We start from the raw sequence: 24,526 nt of genomic DNA, 5'->3' as shown, positions 1-24,526 counted from the left end.
GTACATGCAACCTGGGCAGACAGATATTAGTGCTAACGATTTACATTCACTTCCCAGTGTTTCTTCTCTGGGTGTAGCTACCTCTGTCCATCATTGATCAACTAGAAGTGAGTTGGTTTTTCTTTATGTTGAAGATTTCTACTTCCATCAGAATACATCCTCATACAGTATTGTTGTTGAAGTGTATAGTGATCTTCTGGTTCTGCTCATTTCACTCAGCATCAGTTGATTTAAGTCTCTCCAGGCCTCTCTGTATTCCTCCTGCTGGTCATTTCTTACAGAGCAATAATATTCCATAATCTTCATATACCATAATTTATCCAACCATTCTCCAACTGATGGACATCCATTCATCTTCCAGTTTCTAGCTACAACAAAAAGAGCTGCCACAAACATTTTGGCACATATATGTCTCTTTCCGCTCTTTAGTATTTCTTTGGGATATAAGCCCAGTAGTAGCGCTGCTGGGTCAAAGGGTATGCACAGTTTGATAACTTTTTGGGCATAATTCCAGATTGCTCTCCAGAATGGCTGGATTCTTTCGCAACTCCACTAGCAATGTATTAGTGTCCCAGTTTCCCCACATCCTCTCCAACATTCATCATTATTTGTTCCTGTCATCTTAGCCAATCTGACAGGTGTGTAGTGGTATCTCAGAGTGGTCTTAATTTGCATTTCTCTGATCAATAGTGATTTGGAACACTCTTTCATGTGAGTGGATATAGTTTCAATTTCTTCCTCTGAGAATTGTCTGTTCATATCCTTTGACCATTTATCAATTGGAGAATGGTTTGGTTTCTTATAAATTAGGGTCAGTTCTCTGTATATTTTGGAAATGAGACCTTTGTCAGAACCTTTGTTTTTAAAAATATTTTCCCAATTTGTTACTTCCCTTCTAATCTTGTTTGCATTAGTATTATTTGTACAGAAACTTTTTAGTTTGATGTAATCAAAATCTTCTATTTTGTGATCAATAATGATCTCTAGTTCTCCTCTGGTCATAAATTCCTTCCTCCTCCACAGGTCTGAGAAGTAGACTATCCTCTGTTCCTCTAATCTATTTATTATCTCCCTCTTTATGCCTAAATCATGGATCCATTTTGATCTTATCTTGGTATATGGTGTTAAGTGTGGATCCATATCTAATTTCTGCCATACTAATTTCCAGTTTTCCCAACAGTTTTTTTCGAATAATGAATTTTTATCCCTAATGTTGGTATCTTTGGGTTTGTCAAAGATTAGGTTGCTATAGATGTACCCTTTTTTGTCCTTTGTATCTAATCTGTTCCACTGATCTACCGGTCTATTTCTTAGCCAGTACCAAATGGTTTTGGTGACTGCTGCTATATAATATAGCTTTAGATCAGGTACACTTAGACCACCTTCCTCTGAGGTTTTTTTCATTAGTTCCCTTGCAATTCTCGACCTTTTATTCTTCCATATGAATTTTGTTGTTATTTTTTCTAGGTCATTGAAATAGTTTCTTGGGAGTCTGATTGGTATAGCACTAAATAAATAGATTAGTTTGGGGAATATTGTCATCTTTATTATATTCGCTCGGCCTATCCAAGAGCACTGAATGTCTTTCCAATTATTTAAATCTGATTTTATTTTTGTGGCAAGTGTTTTGTAATTTTTCTCATATAATTCCTGACTTTCCTTTGGTAGATGGATTCCCAAATACTTTATACTCTCAACATTTGTTTGGAATGGAATTTCTCTTTGTATCTCTTGCTGTTGCATTTTGTTAGTGATATATAAAAATGCCGAGGATTTATGTGGATTTATTTTGTATCCTGCCACTTTGCTGAAATTTTGAATTATTTCTAGTAGCTTTTTAGCAGAGTCTTTGGGGTTCTCTAAGTATACCATCATGTCATCTGCAAAAAGTGATAGTTTAATTTCCTCATTTCCTACTCTAATTCCTTGAATCTCTTTCTCGGCTCTTATTGCCGAGGCTAGCATTTCTAGTACTATATTGAATAGTAATGGTGATAGTGGGCAACCTTGTTTCACTCCTGATCTTACTGGGAAAGGTTGCAGTTTATTTCTATTGCATATTATGCTTACTGAAGGTCTTAAATATATGCTCCTGATTATTCTAAGGAATAGTCCATTTATTCCTATACTTTCAAGAGTTTTTAGTAGGAATGGATGTTGGATTTTGTCAAATGCTTTTTCTGCATCTATTGAGATGATCATATGGTTCTTATTAATTTGATTATTAATATGGTCAATTATATTAATAGTTTTCCTAATATTAAACCAGCCCTGCATTCCTGGAATAAATCCTACTTGATCATAGTATATTATCCTGGAGATGATTTTCTGAAGTCTTTTTGCTAATATCTTATTTAAGATTTTAGCATCAATATTCATTAAGGAGATTGGTCTATAATTTTCTTTCTCAGTTTTCGATCTACCTGGTTTAGGTATCAGTACCATGTCTGTGTCATAAAAGGAGTTTGGTAGGACTCCTTCATCCCCTATTTTTTCAAATAATTTATATAACATTGGGGCTAATTGTTCTTTAAATGTTTGGTAGAATTCACATGTGAATCCATCTGGCCCTGGGGATTTTTTCCTGGGGAGTTGATTAATAGCTTGTTCTATTTCTTTTTCTGAAATGGGACTATTTAAGCAATTTATCTCCTCCTCTGTTAATCTAGGGAGCCTATATTTTTGGAGGAAGTCATCCATTTCACTTAAGTTATCAAATTTATTGGCATAAATTTGGGCAAAGTAACTCCTTATTATTTCTCTAATTTCCTCTTCATTGGTGGAAAGATCCCCCTTTTCATTTGTAAGACTATCAATTTGATTTTCCTCTTTCTTTTTTTTGATCAAATTTACCAAAGGTTTATCTATTTTATTGGCTTTTTCATAAAACCAACTCTTGGTTTTATTTATTAATTCAATAGTTTTTTTACTTTCAATATTATTGATTTCTCCTTTTAATTTTTGTATTTCAAGTTTAATTTTTGGTTGGGGGTTGACAGTCCTTGATTTCAAGGAATCTAACGGGAAGAAAATGTACAATCAGCTATGTACAAGGAAGCTGTAGACAGAACAAATTGGAAATAACCAACAGAGGGAAAGCACTAGAATTAAGAAAGACTTCCTCGGAAAATGATAAATGCTAGAAGGGATGTGGGAAAACAGAGGCACTAATGCACTCCACTAATGGTGGAGATGTGAACTGAACCAACCATTCTGGAAAGCAATTTGGAACTTTGCCCAAAGGGCTATCAAACTGTGCAAACATACCCTTTGATCTAGCAATACCACTTTTAGGTCTATATCTCAAAGAGATACTTTTAAAAAGGAAAAAGAACTTATTGTACAAAAACATGTATAGCAGCTCTTTGTGGTGACTGAGAGTTGGAAATTGAAGGGATGTCCATCAAATTGTAGTATATGATGGTGATGGAATGTTATTGTTATGTAAGAAATGACAAGTAGCATGATTTCAGAAAAACCTGGAAAGACCTCTACGAACCTGTTGCATCTGCAAAGTCAAGTGAGCAGAACCTGGAGAATGCTGTATACAGTAACAATATTGTACAACGAATAACTGTGAATGGCTTATTCTTGGTAATACAATGATCTAAGATAATATGATTGGAAAAAATTAAAAATACCAAAGAAAGAACCAATATGGTTTGACTATAGCTTGAAGCATACTGTTTTTCACTTTCTTTCTTCTTTTTTTTTCTTTTTTTTTTTTTGTTTGAGTCTTCTTACCAAAAATTCTTAATATGGACATGTTTACATGATTGCACATGTATAATCTATATCTGATCATGTACATGTATACATGTATTGCATCATCTATACATGTATTGCACATGTATAATCTATATCTCAGGGAGAGAAGAGGAGTGGGTGAGGGATTTAAGAAAAAAATGAATGTTTTTTAAAAAGGACTTCTTATATACTATAACATATTTAACATGTATAAGATTGCTTGCTATCTAGGGAAGAGGGTGGAGAAAGGGAAGGGAAAAATAGGAATAGAAGTGAGTGCAAGGGATAATGTTGTAAGAAATTACCCATGCATGTATACTGTCAATAAAAAGTTATAATTATTAAAAAACAGAAAGAAAGAAAGAAAGAAAGTGGAGGCACCACATTTAGACATTTTCTACTAGCTACAAAAAATTGAAGAAAATGTATAAAAATAAAAAGTAACAATGTACTGTTAACAACAACAACAAAGGACTTCCTATAGAAAGACTTCTTGTAAATAATGGGTTTGGTATGCTCCAGATGTATATAGTCTGAGAAGAACCAAATAAATCAGAATTGTTTCTTTACTTCTGGAAGCTGTGCCTCTTCAGGCAACTCAAAAGTCCCCTGGCTTTTTTGGTGGCTATATCTTTGGACTTAAATTGAACTAAAACCCTCCACTGAAAGTCCACCAAAACCCCTTAAATCTTTTTCAGACAAACTGCTGTTTTATAATGCTTGGAAAAGTATATATATTTTTAACTCAAGTGTGAGACTTCCTATAGATCCCTATAAAATCTTTTCCTAATTTGATTCATTCCAGTTCCCTTAGCCTTTGTGCACCCTGATGTCCCCAGTTTTGTGGCATTTGCAGATTTGATACAGATTTCCTGTATACCTTCATCCAAGTCATTGACAAAGATGTCAAGAGGGCTGGGTAAGATTCCTGGCACACTCGCTCCATCAGAGACTAACCAGCCACTGGGATATCAAACCACTAATAATAGTCTTTGAGTTCAGCCATTCAATTATAAATACAGCCAGTTATACTCTAATCTAGACCACATCTCTCCATAGTTTCCACAAAAATAACATGAGCTATTTATCAGATACTTTTCTAAGATCTAAGTAAACTGTATTGACCACATTCCCTTGCTCTGCCAGTCTAGTATGGAAAAAATGGAAATCTTGTGAGTTTGGCACAATGAAGCCAAAATAACACTTAGCTATCTCTTTCTTCTGGAACTTCCAGGAATTGAAGTCGTGCTCCCTGGCCAGTAGTTTACAGATTCTATTCTATTTTCTTTTTTTGGAAATTGGGACACCTAGCCTTTTCTGGGCCCATATTACCTCTCTTATGATCCATCATCTTCCCAGTACAGCTGACAATGGCTCCATCATCACAGCTGAGTGCTCCTTTCATACCTAAGGATGCAGCTCATCAGAGGCAGAGGCCTTTGAATTCATCAAGCTTTATGCTCTCATCTCCTTGTTTATATTCAATAGACATTTTTGTTCAGTCCTGCCCAATCCAAAAGTTATTCTCGTTAGCAAAGAAAACAGAGACAGTAATTGAACCATTCTGCCCTCTTTCTCATTAAACCCAGCAGCAATGCTATCTCTTCTTTGATCCTATCTTTCCCCAAGGTAGCTTTTTTTTTTTTAATAGATATTATCTTTTTTTATTTAATATTTTGTTTTTCCCCAATTACATGTAAAGTCAATTTTAACATGTTTTTAAAACTTTGAGTTCCTCCAAGATGACTTTAAGAAACTGCCTTTCTGTTGTCTTACCTCAACTCGTTCTGAACTTTAATATTCCTGATACCATTCTTCTTGTGTTGAACCATACTTTTATATTTTTCTTTCATCTCCCACATCCACATCTTTGCATTGGCTGTCTCTCAAGCCTACAATATATTCTTCCTTCCTTCCCTTTTCTACCTCATAAAATCCCCCACTTCTTTCAAGATTCAGCTCAAGTACCAACGTCCACATTCTTTTACCTAGCATTTTTACACTATCTACTATGTATCTACTAATATGCTAGACGATGGCAGGATTGCTAGATTGTGAGGAACAATAAAAAACATGTTCAGTTCCCTCAAGGAAACCATAAGTCTTGTCCAGCTCTCTTAGAACTCGTTGAGAACATAATTGGGACAGTACATGAAGAAGGAGTTGGAGCAGTAGCCCCCCAAGATTGCCTTCTGTAAGTTAAAAGACTAAGTATTTTTAAACTAAAAAAAAAAAATTTTTTTTTAGATATTTAGGAAGGCTACATAGTGAAGTTTCTTTTCTTTTCCCACATTTTTTGATTGAATCTATCTTTCACTATCCTTGCCAATTTGATGAGTGTGAATTGGTAATCAAATCATATTAGTTTGCATTTTTAAGGACTTGAGCACCTTTTTTTAGATGATAGCTTATGATTTGTGAACTGATATGTCCCTATCCTTGTGGAAATAGATTTATATCAATTCCCTATACATTTTGCACATCGGACTTCTTATCAGAAATCTTCTATGCAAAAATTCTTCCTTTTTATTCTGGCTGCATTTATCTTTATTTGTGCAAATACTTTTTATTTTTTATATAATGGTAGTAAACTATCTTGTTTTTCAAAATATTTTCTGTGGTAACTGTTTATAATTCATACTTTTTCTATCAATGTGAGATGTATTATTCTTACTGCTTTTATAATAATTATGTCCTCATAAAACATAAAATCTTAACTAAAAAATTATCATGCCATAAAACTTCAGACTAGTATATAAAAATACCCACACACATTCATGTCTTTTTTCATTATTTTATTAATTTAATTAATAATAATATTAATGATTTTAGAGTTGTTATATCACTATTATTTCCTAGTAATTTTCCCCTTCACTACAGTCCTCTTGTAACAAAACACAAACAAAAACAAGCCTACCCATTGACCATGTCTGACAAAATAGATCTTATTCCATCCTCACAACCTATCTACCCAGAGTAAGGATCTCTATTTCCTCATAAATTCCTTGGAATCAAATTTGTTGCATCCCTTGTGCTAAGTACAGTGAAATCATATAACATGTGATAGTATCATATATCAATAAACATAAATTTAGAGAAATAGAAATAATACTGGATAAATATTTAAGTAAATGGATATGGATGAATGTATGAAATGACAGCAAGCTTTAATGAGCATACATGTCACTGATAACTTTTGTGTCTAAAACTAGAGCTCTCATGGCTCTGGCTGTGATGACTAGATGTGATGGAAAGATGGATCAATATAACAGAGCAGACACAAAATACACAGTAGTAAATGATTATAGTAATATTGTGTTTGACAAATATAAAGATTTAAGCTTTTGGGATAAGAATCCATTTTTTTGGTTCAAAAAAATTATTGAAAAAACTGGACAGCAGTCTAGCAGAAACCAGATATAAAACATCAACTTATATTCAAAATGAAAACATGAACTAAACATGAAGGGGGATATCATAAATAAATTATAAGAACATGGGCCATATTACCTATCAAATAATAAACGGATAGGAAAAGAATTTATGTGCAAAGATAGAGAGCATTGTGATATATAAAATAGATAATTTTGATTGCATTAAATTTTAAAAAAGGTTTTGTACAAATAAAACCAATGTAGTCAAGTTTAAAAGAAAAGCAAAAAATTGGGGGGGGGGAATTTTAGATAGTTTCTCAGAGAACTTTAAAAGATTTATAAGAATATGAGTCATTTCACCAACTGACAAATGATCAAAGGATATGAATAGGCAGTTATGGGAAGAAGAAATCAAAGTTATTGTTTAAAAATTATCTAAATTCTTCTTATTGATTAGAGAAATACAAATTAAAACAACTTTGAAATATCATCTCATACCTATCAATTGGCTAAAATGATAGAAAAGGAAAATGACAAGTGTTGGAGAAGATGTGGAAAATTTGAGGTACTAGAACACTATTGTTGAAATTGTGAGCTGATCCATTTTGGAAAATAACTTAGAATTATACCCAGAGTTACATAATTGGGGTGGCTAAATTGCACAGGGAATACAGCTCCAGCCCTAAAGTCAGGAGGATCTGAATTCAAATCCAACCTCATACTTAATACTTCCTAGCTTTTTGTGAAGCTGGTCAAGACACTTAACTCCAACTGCCTCAAAACAAACAAAACAAAAACATAAATGTATTTTGTGTTTATGTGGCGTGTATGTATGTATGTGTGTATGTCAGGGAGGGAAGGAGAAAAACAACTTGAAATGTAACAAAAAAAAAATTATAAAGAGAAGAAACTAGATATGGTGATAAGTCCTCAGAAAAAAAACAAGACATTGAGTTTTCAACTATCTAGCCACTTAATCTTGGAACTACCCAATTTGCCTAAAGGCATCTTTGATTCTCTAATAATACTATTATTATCTAAGCACATGGTTTCTACCAAGCTGTGGATTAATTTCAAGACTGAGAAATGTGAATTAGTCACAATTTTTACATGAGACTCTCACCTAGGTCTCATGATAATCATACATATGTATATGTAGGTAATACAAGTATTATTTCCACTATTTTTCAAAAAGGAAACTGAAGTTCAGAGATATTAAGTAACAGATATTAAGATTACACAGTTAATAATTTGTCCAAGTAAAATTCATGCCCAGGTCTTATAATTCTAAATTCCATTCTGCTTTCCACTATACTGTAGCTGATTTCCACAGCCCTCATTATAAATCAGTGACAATCAGTAAACATTAAGTGCCTGCTATGTACCAGGCACTAGGCTAAGTTTTGAGCATAGAAAAAGAAGCAAAAGTCCCTACAGGTTACTAATTGTCAGAGGAAATGACTATGTTAGCAAAGAGGCTGAGATTTATAGGTAATCTTTGAAGTCCAAGAGCTAAGAAAGCCGAGAAGACTTTTCTCATGATTTGTGAATGTGCCACAAGTGCTTGATTTGGCTTTCCTAAGAATTTAAAATAGAAAGATCATTTAGATGAAAGGAAGAGCATCTGATTTGTTCTGTCCTTTACAGTGAATATGAAGGATATTTCAGATTATTTCAACAGCATAGTGCTGAGCACTGGCCAAATTATCCCTTGACATACATTAGCAGTCTCCTAATCAGTTCTCTGGATTTATGAGAAACCTCATTGGTGATACCATCTCAGAAACCCTATATTCCAGTATTTACATATGAACACCAAATATCTCATTGAGTTGCCAAATTTTTAAAAAATCATTTAAAATGTTTTTTAAATTTTAATGCTTTAATCGTTGGAACAAGTTTACTGAAAAGTAAGTAAAGACCAAGTGGATGGAGAGGAATATATCGAGTACTTTGCAGCTCCTTATGTAAAAGAAAAAAGGAATTAATATAGAAGTCTGAATCATGACTTTTAAATCAAAATGAGATACAAAATAATGAGTGATGAGCTATTGAGGCAAAAGATATTTTGGCCTATGCAAATTGACATCCAAGTAAGAAGTTTTACACATCCTTAGTGAGAGTATAGGTGTTGAAGATTTTGGAAGAATCTAAATCTGAGTTTTAGTGAGCCAGACTGTCATTTGGCCAAGGGCCTGTTGACAGATTTATTCAAATAAATGTTATGTTTTGTTGGGTTTTTAATCACTTTTATTCCTTTTTTTTTTTTTTTTTTTTTTTTTGTTAGCTTTTGAATTCTCTCTATTTCTCTTCTAATGCCACCATACCTCTGGAAGGCAATAAAAACAAAATTTGTTACAAATATGTTAGTCATGCAAGACAAATTCCCATATTAACCATGTTCCCATCAAAAGAGAAAAACAAAGAAAGAATATTCTCCAATCTGCCTTCTGAGTTGGTATGGAGATAGAGAACATGTTTCATCATGAGTGCTCTGACTGGTTATTATCAACATTTTTAAGCATTTGCTATAAACTGGAAAGTATAATAAGCACTAGTGGTAGAGGAACAACAGAAAAAGTATCATCAGAGAGCTTGCATTCTCAGTAATTACATAAACATAAGATAATTTGAGGAATCAGTCAATGAGCATTTATTAAACAATTGCTGTGTATAGTAACATCTTATGCGAGGTACTGTTCCAATGAAAATCAAAATTAAATCCCTGTCCCCAGGTAGTTTCATTCTAATGCAAAGACAGTATATAAATAATATCTACAGGGTATGTATAGAGTAGATGGAAAACAATCAGAGAAGGGAAGAGGAGAGACAATTAGGGAGATCAGATCCATGCCTAGTTTCTGCCATATTAATTTCCAGTTTTCCCAGCAGTTTTTGTCAAATAATGCTTATCCCAAAAGTTGGGATCTTTGGGTTTGTCAAACACTAGATTACTATTTTTATTATTCACTATCTTGCCCTGTGAACCTAACCTATTCCACTGATCAACTAGTCTACTTCTTAACCAATACCAAATGGTTTTGGTGACTGCTGCTTTATAATATAGTTCTAGATCAGGTACAGTTAGGCCACCTTCATTTGATTTTTTTTTTTCATTACTTCCCTTGAAATTCTCGACCTTTTGTTCTTCCATATGAATTTTGTTGTTATTTTTTTCTAGGTCTTTAAAATAGTTCCTTGGGAGTCTGATTGGTATAGCACTAAATAAATAGATTAGTTTAGGGAGTATTGTCATCTTGATTATATTTGCTCAGCCTATCCAAGAGCACTTAATGTCTTTCCAATTATTTAAATCTGACTTTATTTTTGTGGCAAGTGTTTTGTAATTTTGCTCATATAATTCCTGACTTTCCTTTGATAGATATATTCCCAAATATTTTATACTATCGACCATTATTTTGAATGGAATTTCTCTTTGTATCTCTTGCTGTTGGATTGTGTTGGTAATGTATAAAAATGCTGAGGACTTATGTGGATTTATTTTGTATCCTGCAACTTTGCTAATGTTATGAATTATTTCTAATAGCTTTTTAGCAGAGTCTTTGGGGTTCTCTAAGTATACCATCATGTCATCTGCAAAGAGTGATAGTTTGATTTCCTCATTACCTACTCTAATTCCTTGAATCTCTTTCTCGGTTCTTATTGCCAAGGCTAGCGCTTCTAGTACAATATTGAATAGTAATGGTGATAGTGGGCAACCTTGTTTCCCTCCTGATCTTACTGGGAAAGTTCCAGTTTATCGCCATTACATATGATGTTTACTGACAGTTTTAAATATATGCTCCTTATTATTTTAAGGAATAGTCCATTTATTCCTGTACTCTCAAGCGTTTTTAGTAGGAATGGATGTTGGATTTTATCAACTGCTTTTTCTGCATCTATTGAGATGATCATATGATTTTTGTTAATTTGGTTATTGATATAGTCAATTATGCTAATAGTTTTCGTAATATTGAACCAGCCCTACATTCCTGATATAAATCCCACTTGGTCATAGTGTATTATCCTGTGGATGATTTTCTGTAGTCTTTTTGTTAACATTTTATTTAAGATTTTAGCATCAATATTCATTAGGGAGATTGGTCTATAATTTTCTTTCTCTGTTTTCAGTCTACCTGGTTTAGGTATCAGTACCATGTCTGTGTCATAAAACGAATTTGGTAGGACTCCTTCAATCCCTATTTTTTTCAAATAGTTTATATAGCATTGGAATTAGTTGTTCTTTAAATGTTTGGTAGAATTTACATGTAAATCCATCTGGTCCTGGGGATTTTTTCTTAGGGAGTTGGTTAATAGCTTTTAGACTATTTACTTCTTCCTCTGTTAATCTGGGCAAGCTATATTTTTGAAAGTATTCTTCCATTTCATTTAAGTTATTGAATTTATTGGCATAAAGTTGAGCAAAGTAGCTCCTAACTATTGTTCTAATTTCTTCTTCATTAGTGGTGAGTTCTCCCTTTTCATTTTTAAGACTAACAATTTGCTTTTCCTCTTTTCTTTTATTAATTAATTCAATAGTTTTTATACTTTCAATTTTATTAATCTCACCTTTTATTTTTAGAATTTCAAGTTTCGTGTTTGTCTGGGGGTTTTCAATTTGTTCCTTTTCTAGCATTTTTAGTTGTAAGCCCAATTTGTTGACCTTCTCTTTCTCTATTTTATGCAAGTAGGCCTCTAGAGATATAAACTTCCCCTTATTACTGCTTTGGCTGTATCCCACACATTTTGGTATGATCTCATTATTGTCATTTTCTTGAGTGAAGTTATTAATTATGTCTATGATTTGCTGTTTTACCCAATCATTCTTTAGTATAAGATTATTTAGTTTCCAATTATTTTTTGGTCTATTTTCCCCTGGCTTTTTATTAAATGCAATTTTCATTGCATTGTGGTCTGAAAAGGATGCATTTACTATTTCTGCTTTACTGCATTTGATTTTGAGGTTTTTATGTCCTAGTATATGATCAATTTTTGTATAGGTTCCATGAACTGCTGAGAAGAAAGTATACTCCTTTCTGTCTCCATTTAGCTTTCGCCAAAGATCTATCATATCAAACTTTTCTAGTATTCTATTTACCTCTTTGACTTCTTTCTTATTTATTTTGTGGTTGGATTTATCTAATTCTGAGAGTGCAAGGTTGAGATCTCCCACTATTATAAGTTTTGCTGTCTATTTCTTTTCGCAGCTCTCTTAATTTCTCTTTTAAGAATTTAGATGCTGCACCACTTGGTGCAATATGTTTAATACTGATACTGCTTCATTATCTATGCTACCTTTTAGCAGGATATAATGCCCTTCCTTATCTCTTTTAATTAGATCAATTTTTGGTTTTGCTTGATCTGAGATGAGGATGGCTACCCCTGCTTTTTTTGGCTTCACCTGAAGGATAGTAGATTTTGCTCCACCCTTTTACTTTTATTTTGAATGTATCACCCTGTTTCAGGTGTGTTTCCTATAAACAACATATAGTAGGATTCTGGCTTTTAATCCAGTCTGCTAACTGCTTCCTCTTTATGAGGGAGTTTGCCCCATTCACATTTATGGTTAGAATGACTAATTCTATGTTGCTTGCTATCTTGTTAACCCCCTGCTTATGCTTTTCTCCTTTCCTTCCCTCTTACCCCCTTACCCAGTATTAAACTTGTGAATACCACTTGCTTTTCACAGCCCTCCCCCACCTTAAAGTTCCTCTTCCTATTTTACCCTGTTTTCTCACAATTTCTGTATTCCCTTCCCCTTAGCTTACTCCTTCCCTCTCACTTTTCAATGAAGTGAAAGAAGTTTCACCATAAATCGAATATGTCTATTGATACACATTATGTTCATCCCCCTCCTTTCTTTCTCTCAAATATAATAGGTTACCTTTGCCTCTTCATGAGATGTAGTACCACCACTTTGCCCTTTTTTATGATATAATTTCCTCTTTACCTCTAGTTTCTAGGACAAATTATACATGTGTTCTTTACATATCTTTGGGGCAGAAATATAGTTCTCAAGATTTCTTTTTACCTTTTTAGAAATCTTTTGAGTTCTGTATTTGAAGATCAAACATTTTGTGTAGATCTGGTTTTTTCATCAAGAATAGACGGAATTAATTCATTTTGTTAAATGTCCATCTTCTTCCCTGGAAAACGATGCTCATTTTTGCTGGGTAAGTTATTCTTGGTTGCATACCAAGTTCCTTAGTCTTTTGGAATATCATATTCCAGGCCCTTTGTTCTTTTAATGTGGACACTGCTAGATCCTGGGTTATCCTTATGGTGGCTCCTCCATATCTGAATTGCTTTTTTCTAGCAGCTTCCAATATTTTTTCCTTTGTCTGATGGTTCTTGAACTTGGCCACTATATTTCTTGGCGTTTTGATTTTAGGGTCCCTTTCAGTAGGTGATCGATGAATTTTTTTCAATGTCTATTTTACTCTTTGTTTCCAAAACATCTGGGCAGTTCTCTGATAATTTCCTGGAAAATAGTTTCCAGGCTCTTTTTTTCCTCACATTTTTTCAGGTAGTCTGATTATTCTCAAATTGTCTCTCTTGGATCTGTTTTCCAGGTCTGTTGTCTTTCCAATAAGGTACTTTACATTCTTTTCAATTGTTTCGTTTTTCTGGTTTTGCTTGACTACTTCTTGGTTTCTCCTTGAGTCATTCATTTCTACTTGTTCCACTATAATTTTCAATGATGTATTTTCTTCACTCACTTTTTTTATATCTCTTTGTAATTGTCCAATTGAGGTTTTATCTTCTATGGAATTTTTTTCCATTTCATCCATTTTATTTTTTAAATAGCTGTTTTCTTTTTCCAGCTCACTAATCCTATTTTCCTTGGAGTTGTTTACCTTTTCTAATTCACTAATTTTATTTCTCAATGATTTGATCTCCTTATCCACTCTGGATAACTTCTCCAGGCTCTCTTGCCAAGCTTCCCTTTTCTTTTCTCATTTCTCTTCTAGCTCTCTTGTGAGAGCCTTTTTGATTTCCTCTATGAGAGTCTTATGTATTGAGGAGCAGATCATATCCCCTCAGGGGATTCCTCTGGAGACAATCTGCTTTTAGTCTCCTCAGTGTTTGAAATCTGCTCTCTCTCCAAACAGAAGCTGTCAATGGGTAGAGCCCTTTTAAATTTTTTGTTCATTTTGTCAGAGTGAGAATTGAAGAAAACAAATCAACAAGAGAAACAATTGGTCTGTTATTTGGGGGGGATGGGGCTTGATGGTGTTACCGGGCTTCCTTTACAGACAGCGGGAGACAGCAGCGAGGCATTAACAGGATAGCGATGGCTGTGCTGTGTCTGCACTCTGAGGCTCTGAGAACGTGCTGAGTCAGTTCAGGTGGAGGTTGGGGGTGGCCAGGTCCCGAGAGACGCTGGCTTTCCCAGGGTTTTATTCTTTACCTCCGGTGTTTACACCCTCTCCTGGCTTGCTGCCAAGACTGAACATCCACACTGGAGTTAAAAGTCTTTTTGCAGAAATGGCCGAGATCACGCCCCTCCCCCCTCCAGTCTGAGCTGTGTGAGCTGCCTGCCCTCAGTCTGCGTCCAGTCTGTTCGTCCCCTCCCCCAAGCAAACACAGATCTTCTCTGGTGAATTTCAAGGATGTCTTCTTTGGTGATTATTTGTGGGTTTCTTTTCCGGTCAAGCATTAATTCAAGCTTGTCATGAAGTAAGTCCTGAGAGAAAATGCGGAGCTCAAGCAGCTGTCTGTCTGCCTCCACGCCGCCATCTTCTGCTTCCTTCGGTTTTTAAAGTTTCTTCACGTTGGCTTCCCTATTAGCTCCTTGAGGACTGTCTTGTGCCTTTCGTTGTATCCTCAGCCTTTAGCACAGGGCCCAGCACATGGGAGGCAATGAAATGTTTATCAACTAACTCAAGAAGAGCAAGCCAGAAAACGGTTCATCGATGAAAACATCATCGCAGATGCTCTTCTTCCTAGTTCATACAAATGACTTTCCAGCTGCGGTATATGTCAGCAATAGCTTTCTGATTTCTGCATTGAAAAATATATATTGGGTTCTTACCAGTCACAAGCATAAACTTTTAAGCCCATTTTTATATGCAGTTATTCTCCAGCAGAACCCCTCCTTAGTCCAAAGCTTTGGTATGCTTCAATCATTGCTAACCTAAATCTCTCCTTGCTACAACTCTATTCCCTGTGGTCCAGTCCTCTCTAAAGAAAGAGGAAATTGGTCCATGGCTCCTTTGAAATGTGTGCACTCTTGTAGCTTTCTTTACCTTGAAAATTCAGCTCTCTTTGAATTGACTTTCCTGTTCCTTCTAGATTTGATACAAAGTGAAAAAAAATAGCTTTGATTTGAATTGAAATATTACTTCAGAGAATAACTAATGATGCCACCATTCTTCTATAGGATCTTTTAGTTCAAAAGTTAAGCTTAGATCTTAGGTCATTGCAGAGTAATGGGGGATCCAGACCTGGGTCACCACTAGTTCTGTTGATTCTGCTGAGGCCATTTTTTCTTCTACCACTGCATCTGCTCATTAGAGTCTTGGAAGGGGCATCCAAAAAAGGCAGCTCAAGTGGCTCGCCCAGAGCCACACAGCCAATGTCAGAGGCAAAGCCTGGACCCAGTCTTCCAACTCGAGGAACACCTGTCTGGCCATTATGTCATCATGCTTTCTTTCCAATTTTTCATACAGTCTGCAGGATCATTTGAAGTTTTAGGATTTCTTTGGAGATATGTGAAATGTCCATGTCAGGCTCCTTCTCTGACTATTTCTGATTATTTCTGAATGGACTGCATCCCAGTGACTTACTTATGCAACCTAGCCTCAGACATTTTATTCTTTTTCCTCTACGCTTTGTACTAGGAGAAAACATGCTTTTGGACTGATATAGGATTTATTTTTGGAGCTGGAAGGATGAGAAAAGAAAGAATAGATCTATAGCATTTTTTATATAGCATTTTAAAATGATGTTTCAAGTAAAACTCAGCCATTTCAACTAAGATATTTTGCTTTTGTGTTTTTAAACAGGTAACAATGAAAGCTAAGCAGCTGAAGGATTCTGTGACATGTACCCCAGGTATGTAAGTATGAGTATTATCATAGTCACTGACAACTGCTTCCTCCAAATAATCAGCCCCTTTCTTCATTAGGGGTTTGATATGCAGAGGTGTTCCAGCCTAACTTTGGGCAAAGCTTCCATCATGAAAACACAACGTTAAAAAAAAATGTGACCAAACCACAAATTCCACAGAAGCAATTGTCTCTATGTAGTAATCAAGGCAATCACAGTGAGGTGGTGGGCCCTCAAGAGACACTTGGAGAGTCAGCCTCTGAGTATGTGACTTATATTTCAGGTGGCCCCCTGAAAGGCGGCCTGTAGCACAAGTAGGGACAGCCTGTTGTTGCCCACGGTGCTCTTGAATGGGACACAGATTAAAATGTGATTGGGAAATATTTAGCAAAATTAAAAAAAAAAAAAAAATACAATGGGAGGCGGGGGACAGCTAGGTGGCACGGTGGATAACAGCACCAAACCTGAAGTCAGGAGGACCTGAGTTCAAATTTGACCTCAGATACTTAACACATCCTAGCTTTGTGACCCTGAGCAAGTCACTTAACCACAATTGCCTCATGGGAAAAAATACAACAGAACATAGACAATGCTACTGTGTAGTTTTCTAAGTCAGTATGAGCCCTTCAGGGGCCCTATGTATAGTTTAGTGACTTTTGTTTCTATTTGAATTTGACAGTCCTGATCTAAAACAGGACTTGGTCCCACTGGCCAAAGGGCCTCATAGGAGAGGAAGCCATCGAAAAAGCAGTCTCTGGGGGGAGGGCAAAGGGGCTCCTGCTGCCTCAGCTTCACCCTTTTGGAAGGGGTCTATCCCGAACAGCCTCATCTGTCCCCTAAGTAAAAGGAGCTTGACCAGAGCACCAAACAGTCGGGCACACGCGGGGCACTCTCAGGAAACCACCTTCGGGGGCTTGCAGAAGCCCTGTAGAATTCAGAATTCATAGTCTCACTGAGGAAAATCTGCTGCACGTGGCACTCACATGCGCCCCTGCATGCCCCTTGCAGCCTTAGCGACAACTAAGAGCTGTTACAGACTGGTACGCACCAAAGATTCGTCCTCCCCAGACTCCCCGGCATTTTTTTGGCATCTCTGTGCTCGGGATAGAGGGACGAGAACTGAAGGAAAAGGGCCATGGATCCCTTAAAGCCTCATTCCAATCCCAGATCTGCAAGGATCAAGTGACCAAGGCCTGTGACCGGCTCCAGCTGTGGCTCCAACAATAAGCCCAAAGGAAGCAGCGGGAAGAGGACTGTTTGCTCTGCGGCTTGGAGGACAGGGTAGGAGCCTGGCTCCATGCAGTGCTTTGTGAAGCTGGCTCCCCTCCCCTCCCACAGGACTCCCAAAGCTGATCACTAGCCATTGTTTTCTCCTGGGGATGCAATGGTTGTTATTTTAATAAGGTGGGGCAGTTGGAGGCAGTAAGCTCTAGCTAAGCTTCCCCATTTCCTCCCAGCATCTTAGTTACCCCTAAGTGAGAGGAGAAAAGGTAGGCAGTCCTAAGGTGGGTCCCAGAGCTAGCATCCACATTCTGAGAGCCCGTCTTAGAGGAACACTAGGAGCAGAGAGGAGAGGCAGCTCCTCCAGAACAAACTCGTTTACAGAAGGAGAAAAAAAAAGGAGAAAAGATGAAGTCTAGAATATTGAAATCACTGCCCTCTAGCCACTACAAAAACATTTCAGTCTCATAAAGGACAATTATATCTGTGTGACAAATACATACAGCATATATATAAGAATGTGGATAGGTTCATGACAGATTAATTGATCTAACAGCCTTAAAAAGTTTAAGGTCTTGTTAGACTTCCCTGTGTGTTGTGGATAGCTGTCTCTGAGCAACCCTCATCACCTCCCTATACCTGCATGGGCACCCCTCGTGTAGTCCTCACTCCCCTGGGCTCCCAGCCATGCTGCTTATAGATGGGAGGCTCCGGGCATTCTTTGCCTGGCTGTCAGATCTGATATGTTCAGTGTCAAACAAAAATGGCTTCCTGAACCTTGACCCTGTCAGTTATTGGAGATTAGATATTATAGTCACAGACGCCAAGCCAGGGTCAGGCCCTGGTGACCTGCTTTTAGTCACCACTGATTCCCCAGAAGAACAGTCTCATCCTTCCCATCCTGAATGAAAATGTAGGTGACCGGCTCAGCAGGCCTGAGACACCCACTCTTCTCTGCAGTTATGGAGAGGAGCCTACACCATGAGGAAAAGGGCCAAGAGCAGCTCGTCCTGTTAAGGAGGACAAGGAGACAGGACAACTTGGAGATACCTTTACCACAATGTCTCACCACTGCCCACCCAACGGGATCTAGCTTGCTCACAAAAATCCCTTGCTCCCTCTTCTGGTTCCCCTAATTCTGCTCCATATTTGGATAACTGGTGTTTTTTTCTTCTCCTTTCCCTTCCCTTCCCCACCGCTGCCAAATCAGTTGCCAAGTCCTATTTTCCTGCCTCTAGAATCTCTTTTGTAAACATGCCTTCCTCCTATTCCCACCACTACCATCTTAGTAATAAGTATGTGCTGCCAGCGGATCTGTCCCCCAGTTTGTTTCTCACCTCCATTGTCCCTCCTCCAATCCGTCGTACCATTTCCAAGTGAGTATTGAATCCAAGAGGGTATCCCTTTTCTGCTCCAAAGTCCATGGTAGTTCCCTATTCCCTGAAGCAAAAAGTTCAGATTCCTTAATATTGATTCCTCATATTGAAGATCCTCTATAATCTGGTATCCCCCAATTTTTCCGCTTTTTCTCAATCTGCTTTCCTCTGCATGAGCTGCAGGACTGAACTGTTCAGCCTCCCCCTGCCCCAGTCCCACCTCAGTGCCTGTGTTATTGTCTATATTATTTCCTGTGCCGAGAATTCCCTTCTGTTTTCCCCACCTCCTGTTCCCACCTCGTGAAATCCTCTCCATCCTAAGAGATCCTAGTCTGATGCCGTCTCCATGAAGCTTTCTCCCTGTCCCCAATAACCACCTATTGCCTCACATGGGGGTTGATTTGAACCTTTTTCAAACAGTGACTATTAGTCGACTTACCACCATTTGGGGATGTGCTCTAGGAGGCAGGACCCAGATCTCTTTTTTTCCCATTTTGGTCCTATGCCTGATGTTCTTTACATAGTGAGTGCGTGATTCTCTAAGGAGAAGCCAGAAACCAGACAATAAGTCAGACACAGAGATCCAACCTGCATCGGTAGAGGTCGTTTCTCAGACTAATGACTAATGAAAGCATAGAAAGCTTGGGTGAGCAGCCCTCAAAGCCCAAGGCTTGGACTACTTTTGCAGCCATATAGACAAACCTTCTCCCCTCTGGGCCCCCACCTCCAGTGCCCCAAATCTGGAGTCACTTCCAAAGGCCCTCCTGAGTCCAAAAAAGGAAGAGTTCTCACAAATACGCAGTGGACTAACTTTCTGTTTAAAAACAATTTCACAGTTTGAAAATGTAAAAAGAGTGAAATGTAAGACAGCCAATTGTCAGTACTTGAGGACCATGGTTAGCCCAAGGCACCTCAGACTACAGGTCAGGGAGGCAGGGATGCCTCCTCCAGGAAGTGCTCCTGCCGCTCAGGAGGGAAAGACCAGAGGAGTCATAAATAATATGGAACTTTCTTTAAATCAGCCTTTTGATATGGCTAAAACAAGTTTGTCAAAATGACCTTAAATTTCTTTTCACTGATACTGCAAAATCTAGCAAGCCGCGGGTATAATTTCCCTTTGCTGAAACAGCATTGTCATTGCAACTAGCATTTCTCTAGTGCTTCAGGGTTTGAAAAACACTTCCAAATTTCAATATGACATCAGATGCCTAGCTAGGGGGTATTATGTTTTTTAAAGCATTTTTCAAACTTTAAAGCACTATAGAAATTATCATATTGCTGTTGTTCCATTGTTGTAGCTGAAGAGAACAGCCTACATGCAGTTTTTAAACAGAAATTTAAGGTTATTTTGACAAAGTTGTTTTAGTCGTTTTAAATGTGTCTTTATAGTTAAAATTCTGCATTATTAGTGAGAAGTCTGCTTTTTCACCTCCTAGGTGGGCCCTTTCCACACTAGGAGTCACTTCCCCACTCGGTTCTGTCCCTTCTCAGGCCCTGGCGCTCCCAACTAAGCCGTTCTTCCTTTCCCACAGGCCTGGTGAGACTCTCTGAACTCAAGTCCACAGCCCAGACCTCCAAGCCCTCTAAAGGGGCCGTGACCTTGTCCGACCACCTCATCACTCAGAGGGAAGAGGAGGCAGCAGAGGAGGTGGACGGAGACATTGCGGGAACAGAGCCCGAAACCAAGCCCAGAAGGCGCAAACCCGCACTGAGGGAGGAGGCGGAGGAGAGGCCCCGCGGGAGGCGGCAGAAGGACTTTGACATCAGCGAGCAGGACCAGGAGAGCGATGAGGAAGGGGCCGGGAGGAGGGCGCGCAGCCGGCCTCTGGCCGAGGAGCTGTGGACGCAGAACCAGCAGAAGCTGCTGGAGTTGGCCTTGCAGCAGTACCCCAAGGGCACGTCGGACCGCTGGGACAAGATCGCCAAGTGCGTGCCGGACAAGTCCAAGGTCAGTCATTGGGGGGGGATGTGGCGCTCCTCATCTCTCCAGCTATAGCGCCACTTCTTTATAAATGACCCCTCTCCTGACTTCTCTATGGCCTTCCCGTATCTGTGCGCTTATTAGCGCTCAGCTAATTAGAGCTTGGTGTTGATGGAGTAAAGGAAGCAGGCTTGGCCCTCTTGGAGACCTCTTGCTCTTTGCCGGAAAACTTGATTGCAGCAAGCCTCCCGAATGCCCTCCACCCCCACCCCATCAGGTCTTGTGAATGTTGTTCAGAAGGGACGTGGCTCAAGCACAACCATCGAGCAACGATTGCTATTGGAGACCGGAGGTCCTGGGTTCAGATGCCGGCTTTTACACTAACAAACACTTTGTGGCTGGGCATAAATCCTCGGGTTTCCCCGCGCCACACAGTTTCCTCATCTGGAAAACCGAGGCACTTTAGCCTAGGACCGTGACCTTTTAAAAAATATAGATTTGATGACCGCATTTCCACATTATTGGTTTCCTTTGGGATCCTATGTACTTTGCTTTCTGCCTTTAAAATACATTTCTGAAAAGGGGTTCGTAGAATTCATCAGACTTTTATTAAAGAGGATCCTCCCTGTTCTAAATCTTAAGAGCAACCCTGCTCTAGAACACCCCCAACAGTCAGCCATGTTTCCCTCTTCTTGGAAAGCACTGGCTATGTGAGGTGAAAACAAAAATCTGTACAAAATCACACAACCTGAGTCCTGCTCTTGGGGCATCTGCATATCTCAGAGAGTGTCCCCAGAGGCTAATTGTAACACACCTGGCGGGAGAAGCGCAGTCAGAATGGCTTCTGAGACCCACGTTGCAGCTTGGCTAACAGCCTTCTACCCTGGCATCATCGGCCAAAGTCCATCTGTAAATGACTCCCGTGTAGAGACTGAAAGAAGGCAGGGCGTGGAAGGCCCTCACCTTGGGAATTACCTTCCCCTCTGAGCTACCAGTTCATCTCTCTTGTGCTTTTGGGGTGTGATCTTTTCAATTTGAGTCTTTCTTGACACAAAGGGAGTCCCATGGGTGCTATTTATTGTAATAACTGCTCTTTAGTTGTAGCTGTATTCAGAGACCAGACCAAGGCACCAGGAACACTTTCAGATATCAAAAGAACAAATCTCTGTTCTGTTGGATGTGCCTATCACTTAATAGCCTCTGGGCAAATTGATGTTCATTTAAATTCTTGGTTTTTTAATTGAAATTCTGTGTTAGAAAATCCAGCTTGTGGCCATGTATGTGTCTAAGTGCAAAGATCCCTGCTTAAGAACATCAAGTCGAGACTTCTGGTTGAGCCGAACTAGGAGACTCAGATCTGCTCCATCTTCGCCAGGTCAGCCTGGCCTCTGTCCACATCTGTGACCCCTTTAGAAGCCTCAGCAGACATTTTTACATATTCGTTCACTCTAGTTTAGAAGAAGGGAGCTCGTCATAACTTCTCTACATAGAGACCCTGAACAGACTCATTGCATCGATATTTTCAGTCCCTAGTTAGAAGTTGTGTTCTGGAAGCTGATTTATTTGCTCACCTTGGAAGTATTGGGTAGAGGACCAGGCCACTTGGGAGGCTGTTGGTTGCCCTCCCTGGTAACTTATCAGCTGGACAGAGGACGCTGACCAGTGGAGGCTGGCTGCGGGGGGAGACTCAGAGCTGGGGATAGGGTCCGGGTCAGCTGGGCCCAACTCAATAACCATGTTTCCTTCCTAGCCATCAGTAGGTAGGAAACAGCTGCTCTCTCAGTGATGCAATATGATGGTTATTTGGGAGGGGAAGATCCTCTAAAAGACATGTTCACACAAAATTCATGTGTGTTCCTTGTTCAAGACTTTGGCCACAGCTACCTTTCTGTGTTAGGTTTTTTTTTCTTTTTAATTATAACATGTTGGATTCGACAGAGACCTTCAGGCAGAGGTCTCTATATCTTTATAGTTTCCTATTAGAAAATACTCACATAAACCACAAAACTAAAAGTGACTTTCCAGGAAAGGGAAAGAATTCCAAAGGAATCTAACAGTTGGGCCCTTCAGCCCTGGGCCCGCTGTGTGCGGCTCAGCCAAGCTGAATGTCTTGGTGAGCAGAAGCAGAGCGGACCCCGGACCACTAGCCATGCCAGCGGGGAGTCCTGTCCTGCAGGGGCAGTGAGATAACCAGTGAGGATCATCCGAGGCAGAGAGATATTAGTAAATGCACATTTTACCTTCCTTTCCCCTATGATGAGCAAATGGACAATTTCTTTCCCCTCTATCTCTTCTCTTAGTAAGGAACTGAGGTCTGGGGGTACAGTTCTTCAAAATGACTGTCTGAGAGAAGCTCACATCCGAAGGCAAAACTGCTTGGGCCTCAGCAGTGGAAGACCACGATGTAGAGTCCGTAGGCTACAGGTGCAGGCCAGAGGTCCCTTATTTCTAGCACTTGGTTTGTCAGAGGGGTCAGGGGCCAGGAGGGACCGATGCAGTGGGCCTGAGCCACTTGCTACAAGTAGCCATCCCACACTCGGGTACCCCCTGGAAGGACAGGGAAGATGGGGCTGCCCCACACCCTCAGCCTTTAGAGGATTCCAACTGCACAGTTTCCAGGTTCCCCCCTCCTGAATGTCATGCCCTAGTCCAAGCCAATGGGCACTGGCCCCCCAATGGGGAAGGCGGCATCTTTCCCCACACTTTGCCTTAGGGGCCAAGATTCCCACTTAGTGGGGTATAGACAGACTGCCAGCCAGAGGTTCAGTAAGGTGGGAAGGGATGGGCCAGAGAAAGGAGGCGGCTGCAGTTACATGAGGTGCATGGGGTCGGGAGTGAGGAGGGTCAGGGATCACCCCATCTAATGGCTTCATGCACATGGGAAACAGACTCGGAAGGCAACGAGTAGCTCCACAGCCTGGACTCCAGCCTTGCTCCTGGGATGGCTCCGCAGAATGCCACTCGCCTTTAGTATCTTCTTAATGTTGTGAAATAGAGCCCCCTCCCCTGACCTTTGCTCTCAGAGATCATGGGGCCCCCACACTGGTGAGATGGAAGCCGTGCTGCATATTTCCCCCCCAAGAGCCATGTCGCTTCACTTCAGTTCCCTCCATTCCCCACTGTCCATCATGAAAGCGACTGGCAGGAACTGGAGCTTTGCCCTTGCTGCCTCTCCCCGACGCTTCCTGGGACAAGCATCCTCCCAGCCACAGCTCGCTACCCCAAATCTCAAGTCCTTGTCCTCCTGCCTTACTGCCTGCTGGCCATCTCCCCCCACGCCTCCCACTAACTCAGTTCATCATCTTTTGCTCAAAACTTGGCACCCTCCCACCTCCGTGCTCCCAGACATCCAGGTTTACAACCTTGGGCTCCCGGTAACCACCTTGTCTCCCTCAGCCTCCAACTGGGATTTGTACCTCAGAAACATGTCTCTGACCCTTCACTCCCCTCCACCTCGGCACTGGTCCTCCAGGCCAGGACCCTGACCCCTCTGGTCCTGTCCCTTGGCCAGTTGCTGTTACTGGTTCTTGGGAGTCCTGCCCTTTCTCTCATCTGGCTCACCCAGACCTGGAATGGTCCTCGCCCACATTTTTTGTCTGGGGAAATTCTGCCCTTCCTTCAAGGAATTCTTCAGTTCCCCGCTCCTCCTCCCTCCATTCTTCCATGTCTTTTTGGACATTTTCCAAAAAAGTTTCTATTTCCATATTCTCTTATTTACTTCTTAGACCATAAGTCCCTTGAGGGCAGGGGCCACTTGTTTCATGCACATAATAGGGGCTTGATAAATATTTGTCAAATTTGAATTTCCGACTTGACTTGTAAAGGGACAATTTTAT

At 39.4% G+C, this 24,526-nt stretch overlaps 1 protein-coding gene across 2 annotated transcripts in view; it reads left to right on the top strand.

The window, feature by feature from the left end:
• DNAJC1 (DnaJ heat shock protein family (Hsp40) member C1) overlaps nucleotides 1–24,526 on the top strand; it is a 268,260-nt gene that overhangs the window by 238,884 nt on the left and 4,850 nt on the right. For both annotated transcript variants that reach the window (XM_074266897.1, XM_074266898.1), the window contains 2 exons: nucleotides 16,130–16,178; nucleotides 20,302–20,717. In XM_074266897.1, coding sequence (XP_074122998.1) covers nucleotides 16,130–16,178; nucleotides 20,302–20,717 — 465 coding nt within the window. The remainder of the gene's footprint in view (nucleotides 1–16,129; nucleotides 16,179–20,301; nucleotides 20,718–24,526) is intronic.

The sequence above is a fragment of the Sminthopsis crassicaudata genome, chromosome 5 (genome assembly GCF_048593235.1).
Source record: "Sminthopsis crassicaudata isolate SCR6 chromosome 5, ASM4859323v1, whole genome shotgun sequence".
Taxonomy (NCBI): Eukaryota; Metazoa; Chordata; class Mammalia; order Dasyuromorphia; family Dasyuridae; genus Sminthopsis; species Sminthopsis crassicaudata.
The sequence above is the reverse complement of the archived record's forward strand: the minus strand, read 5'-3'. Positions and strand labels throughout refer to the sequence as shown.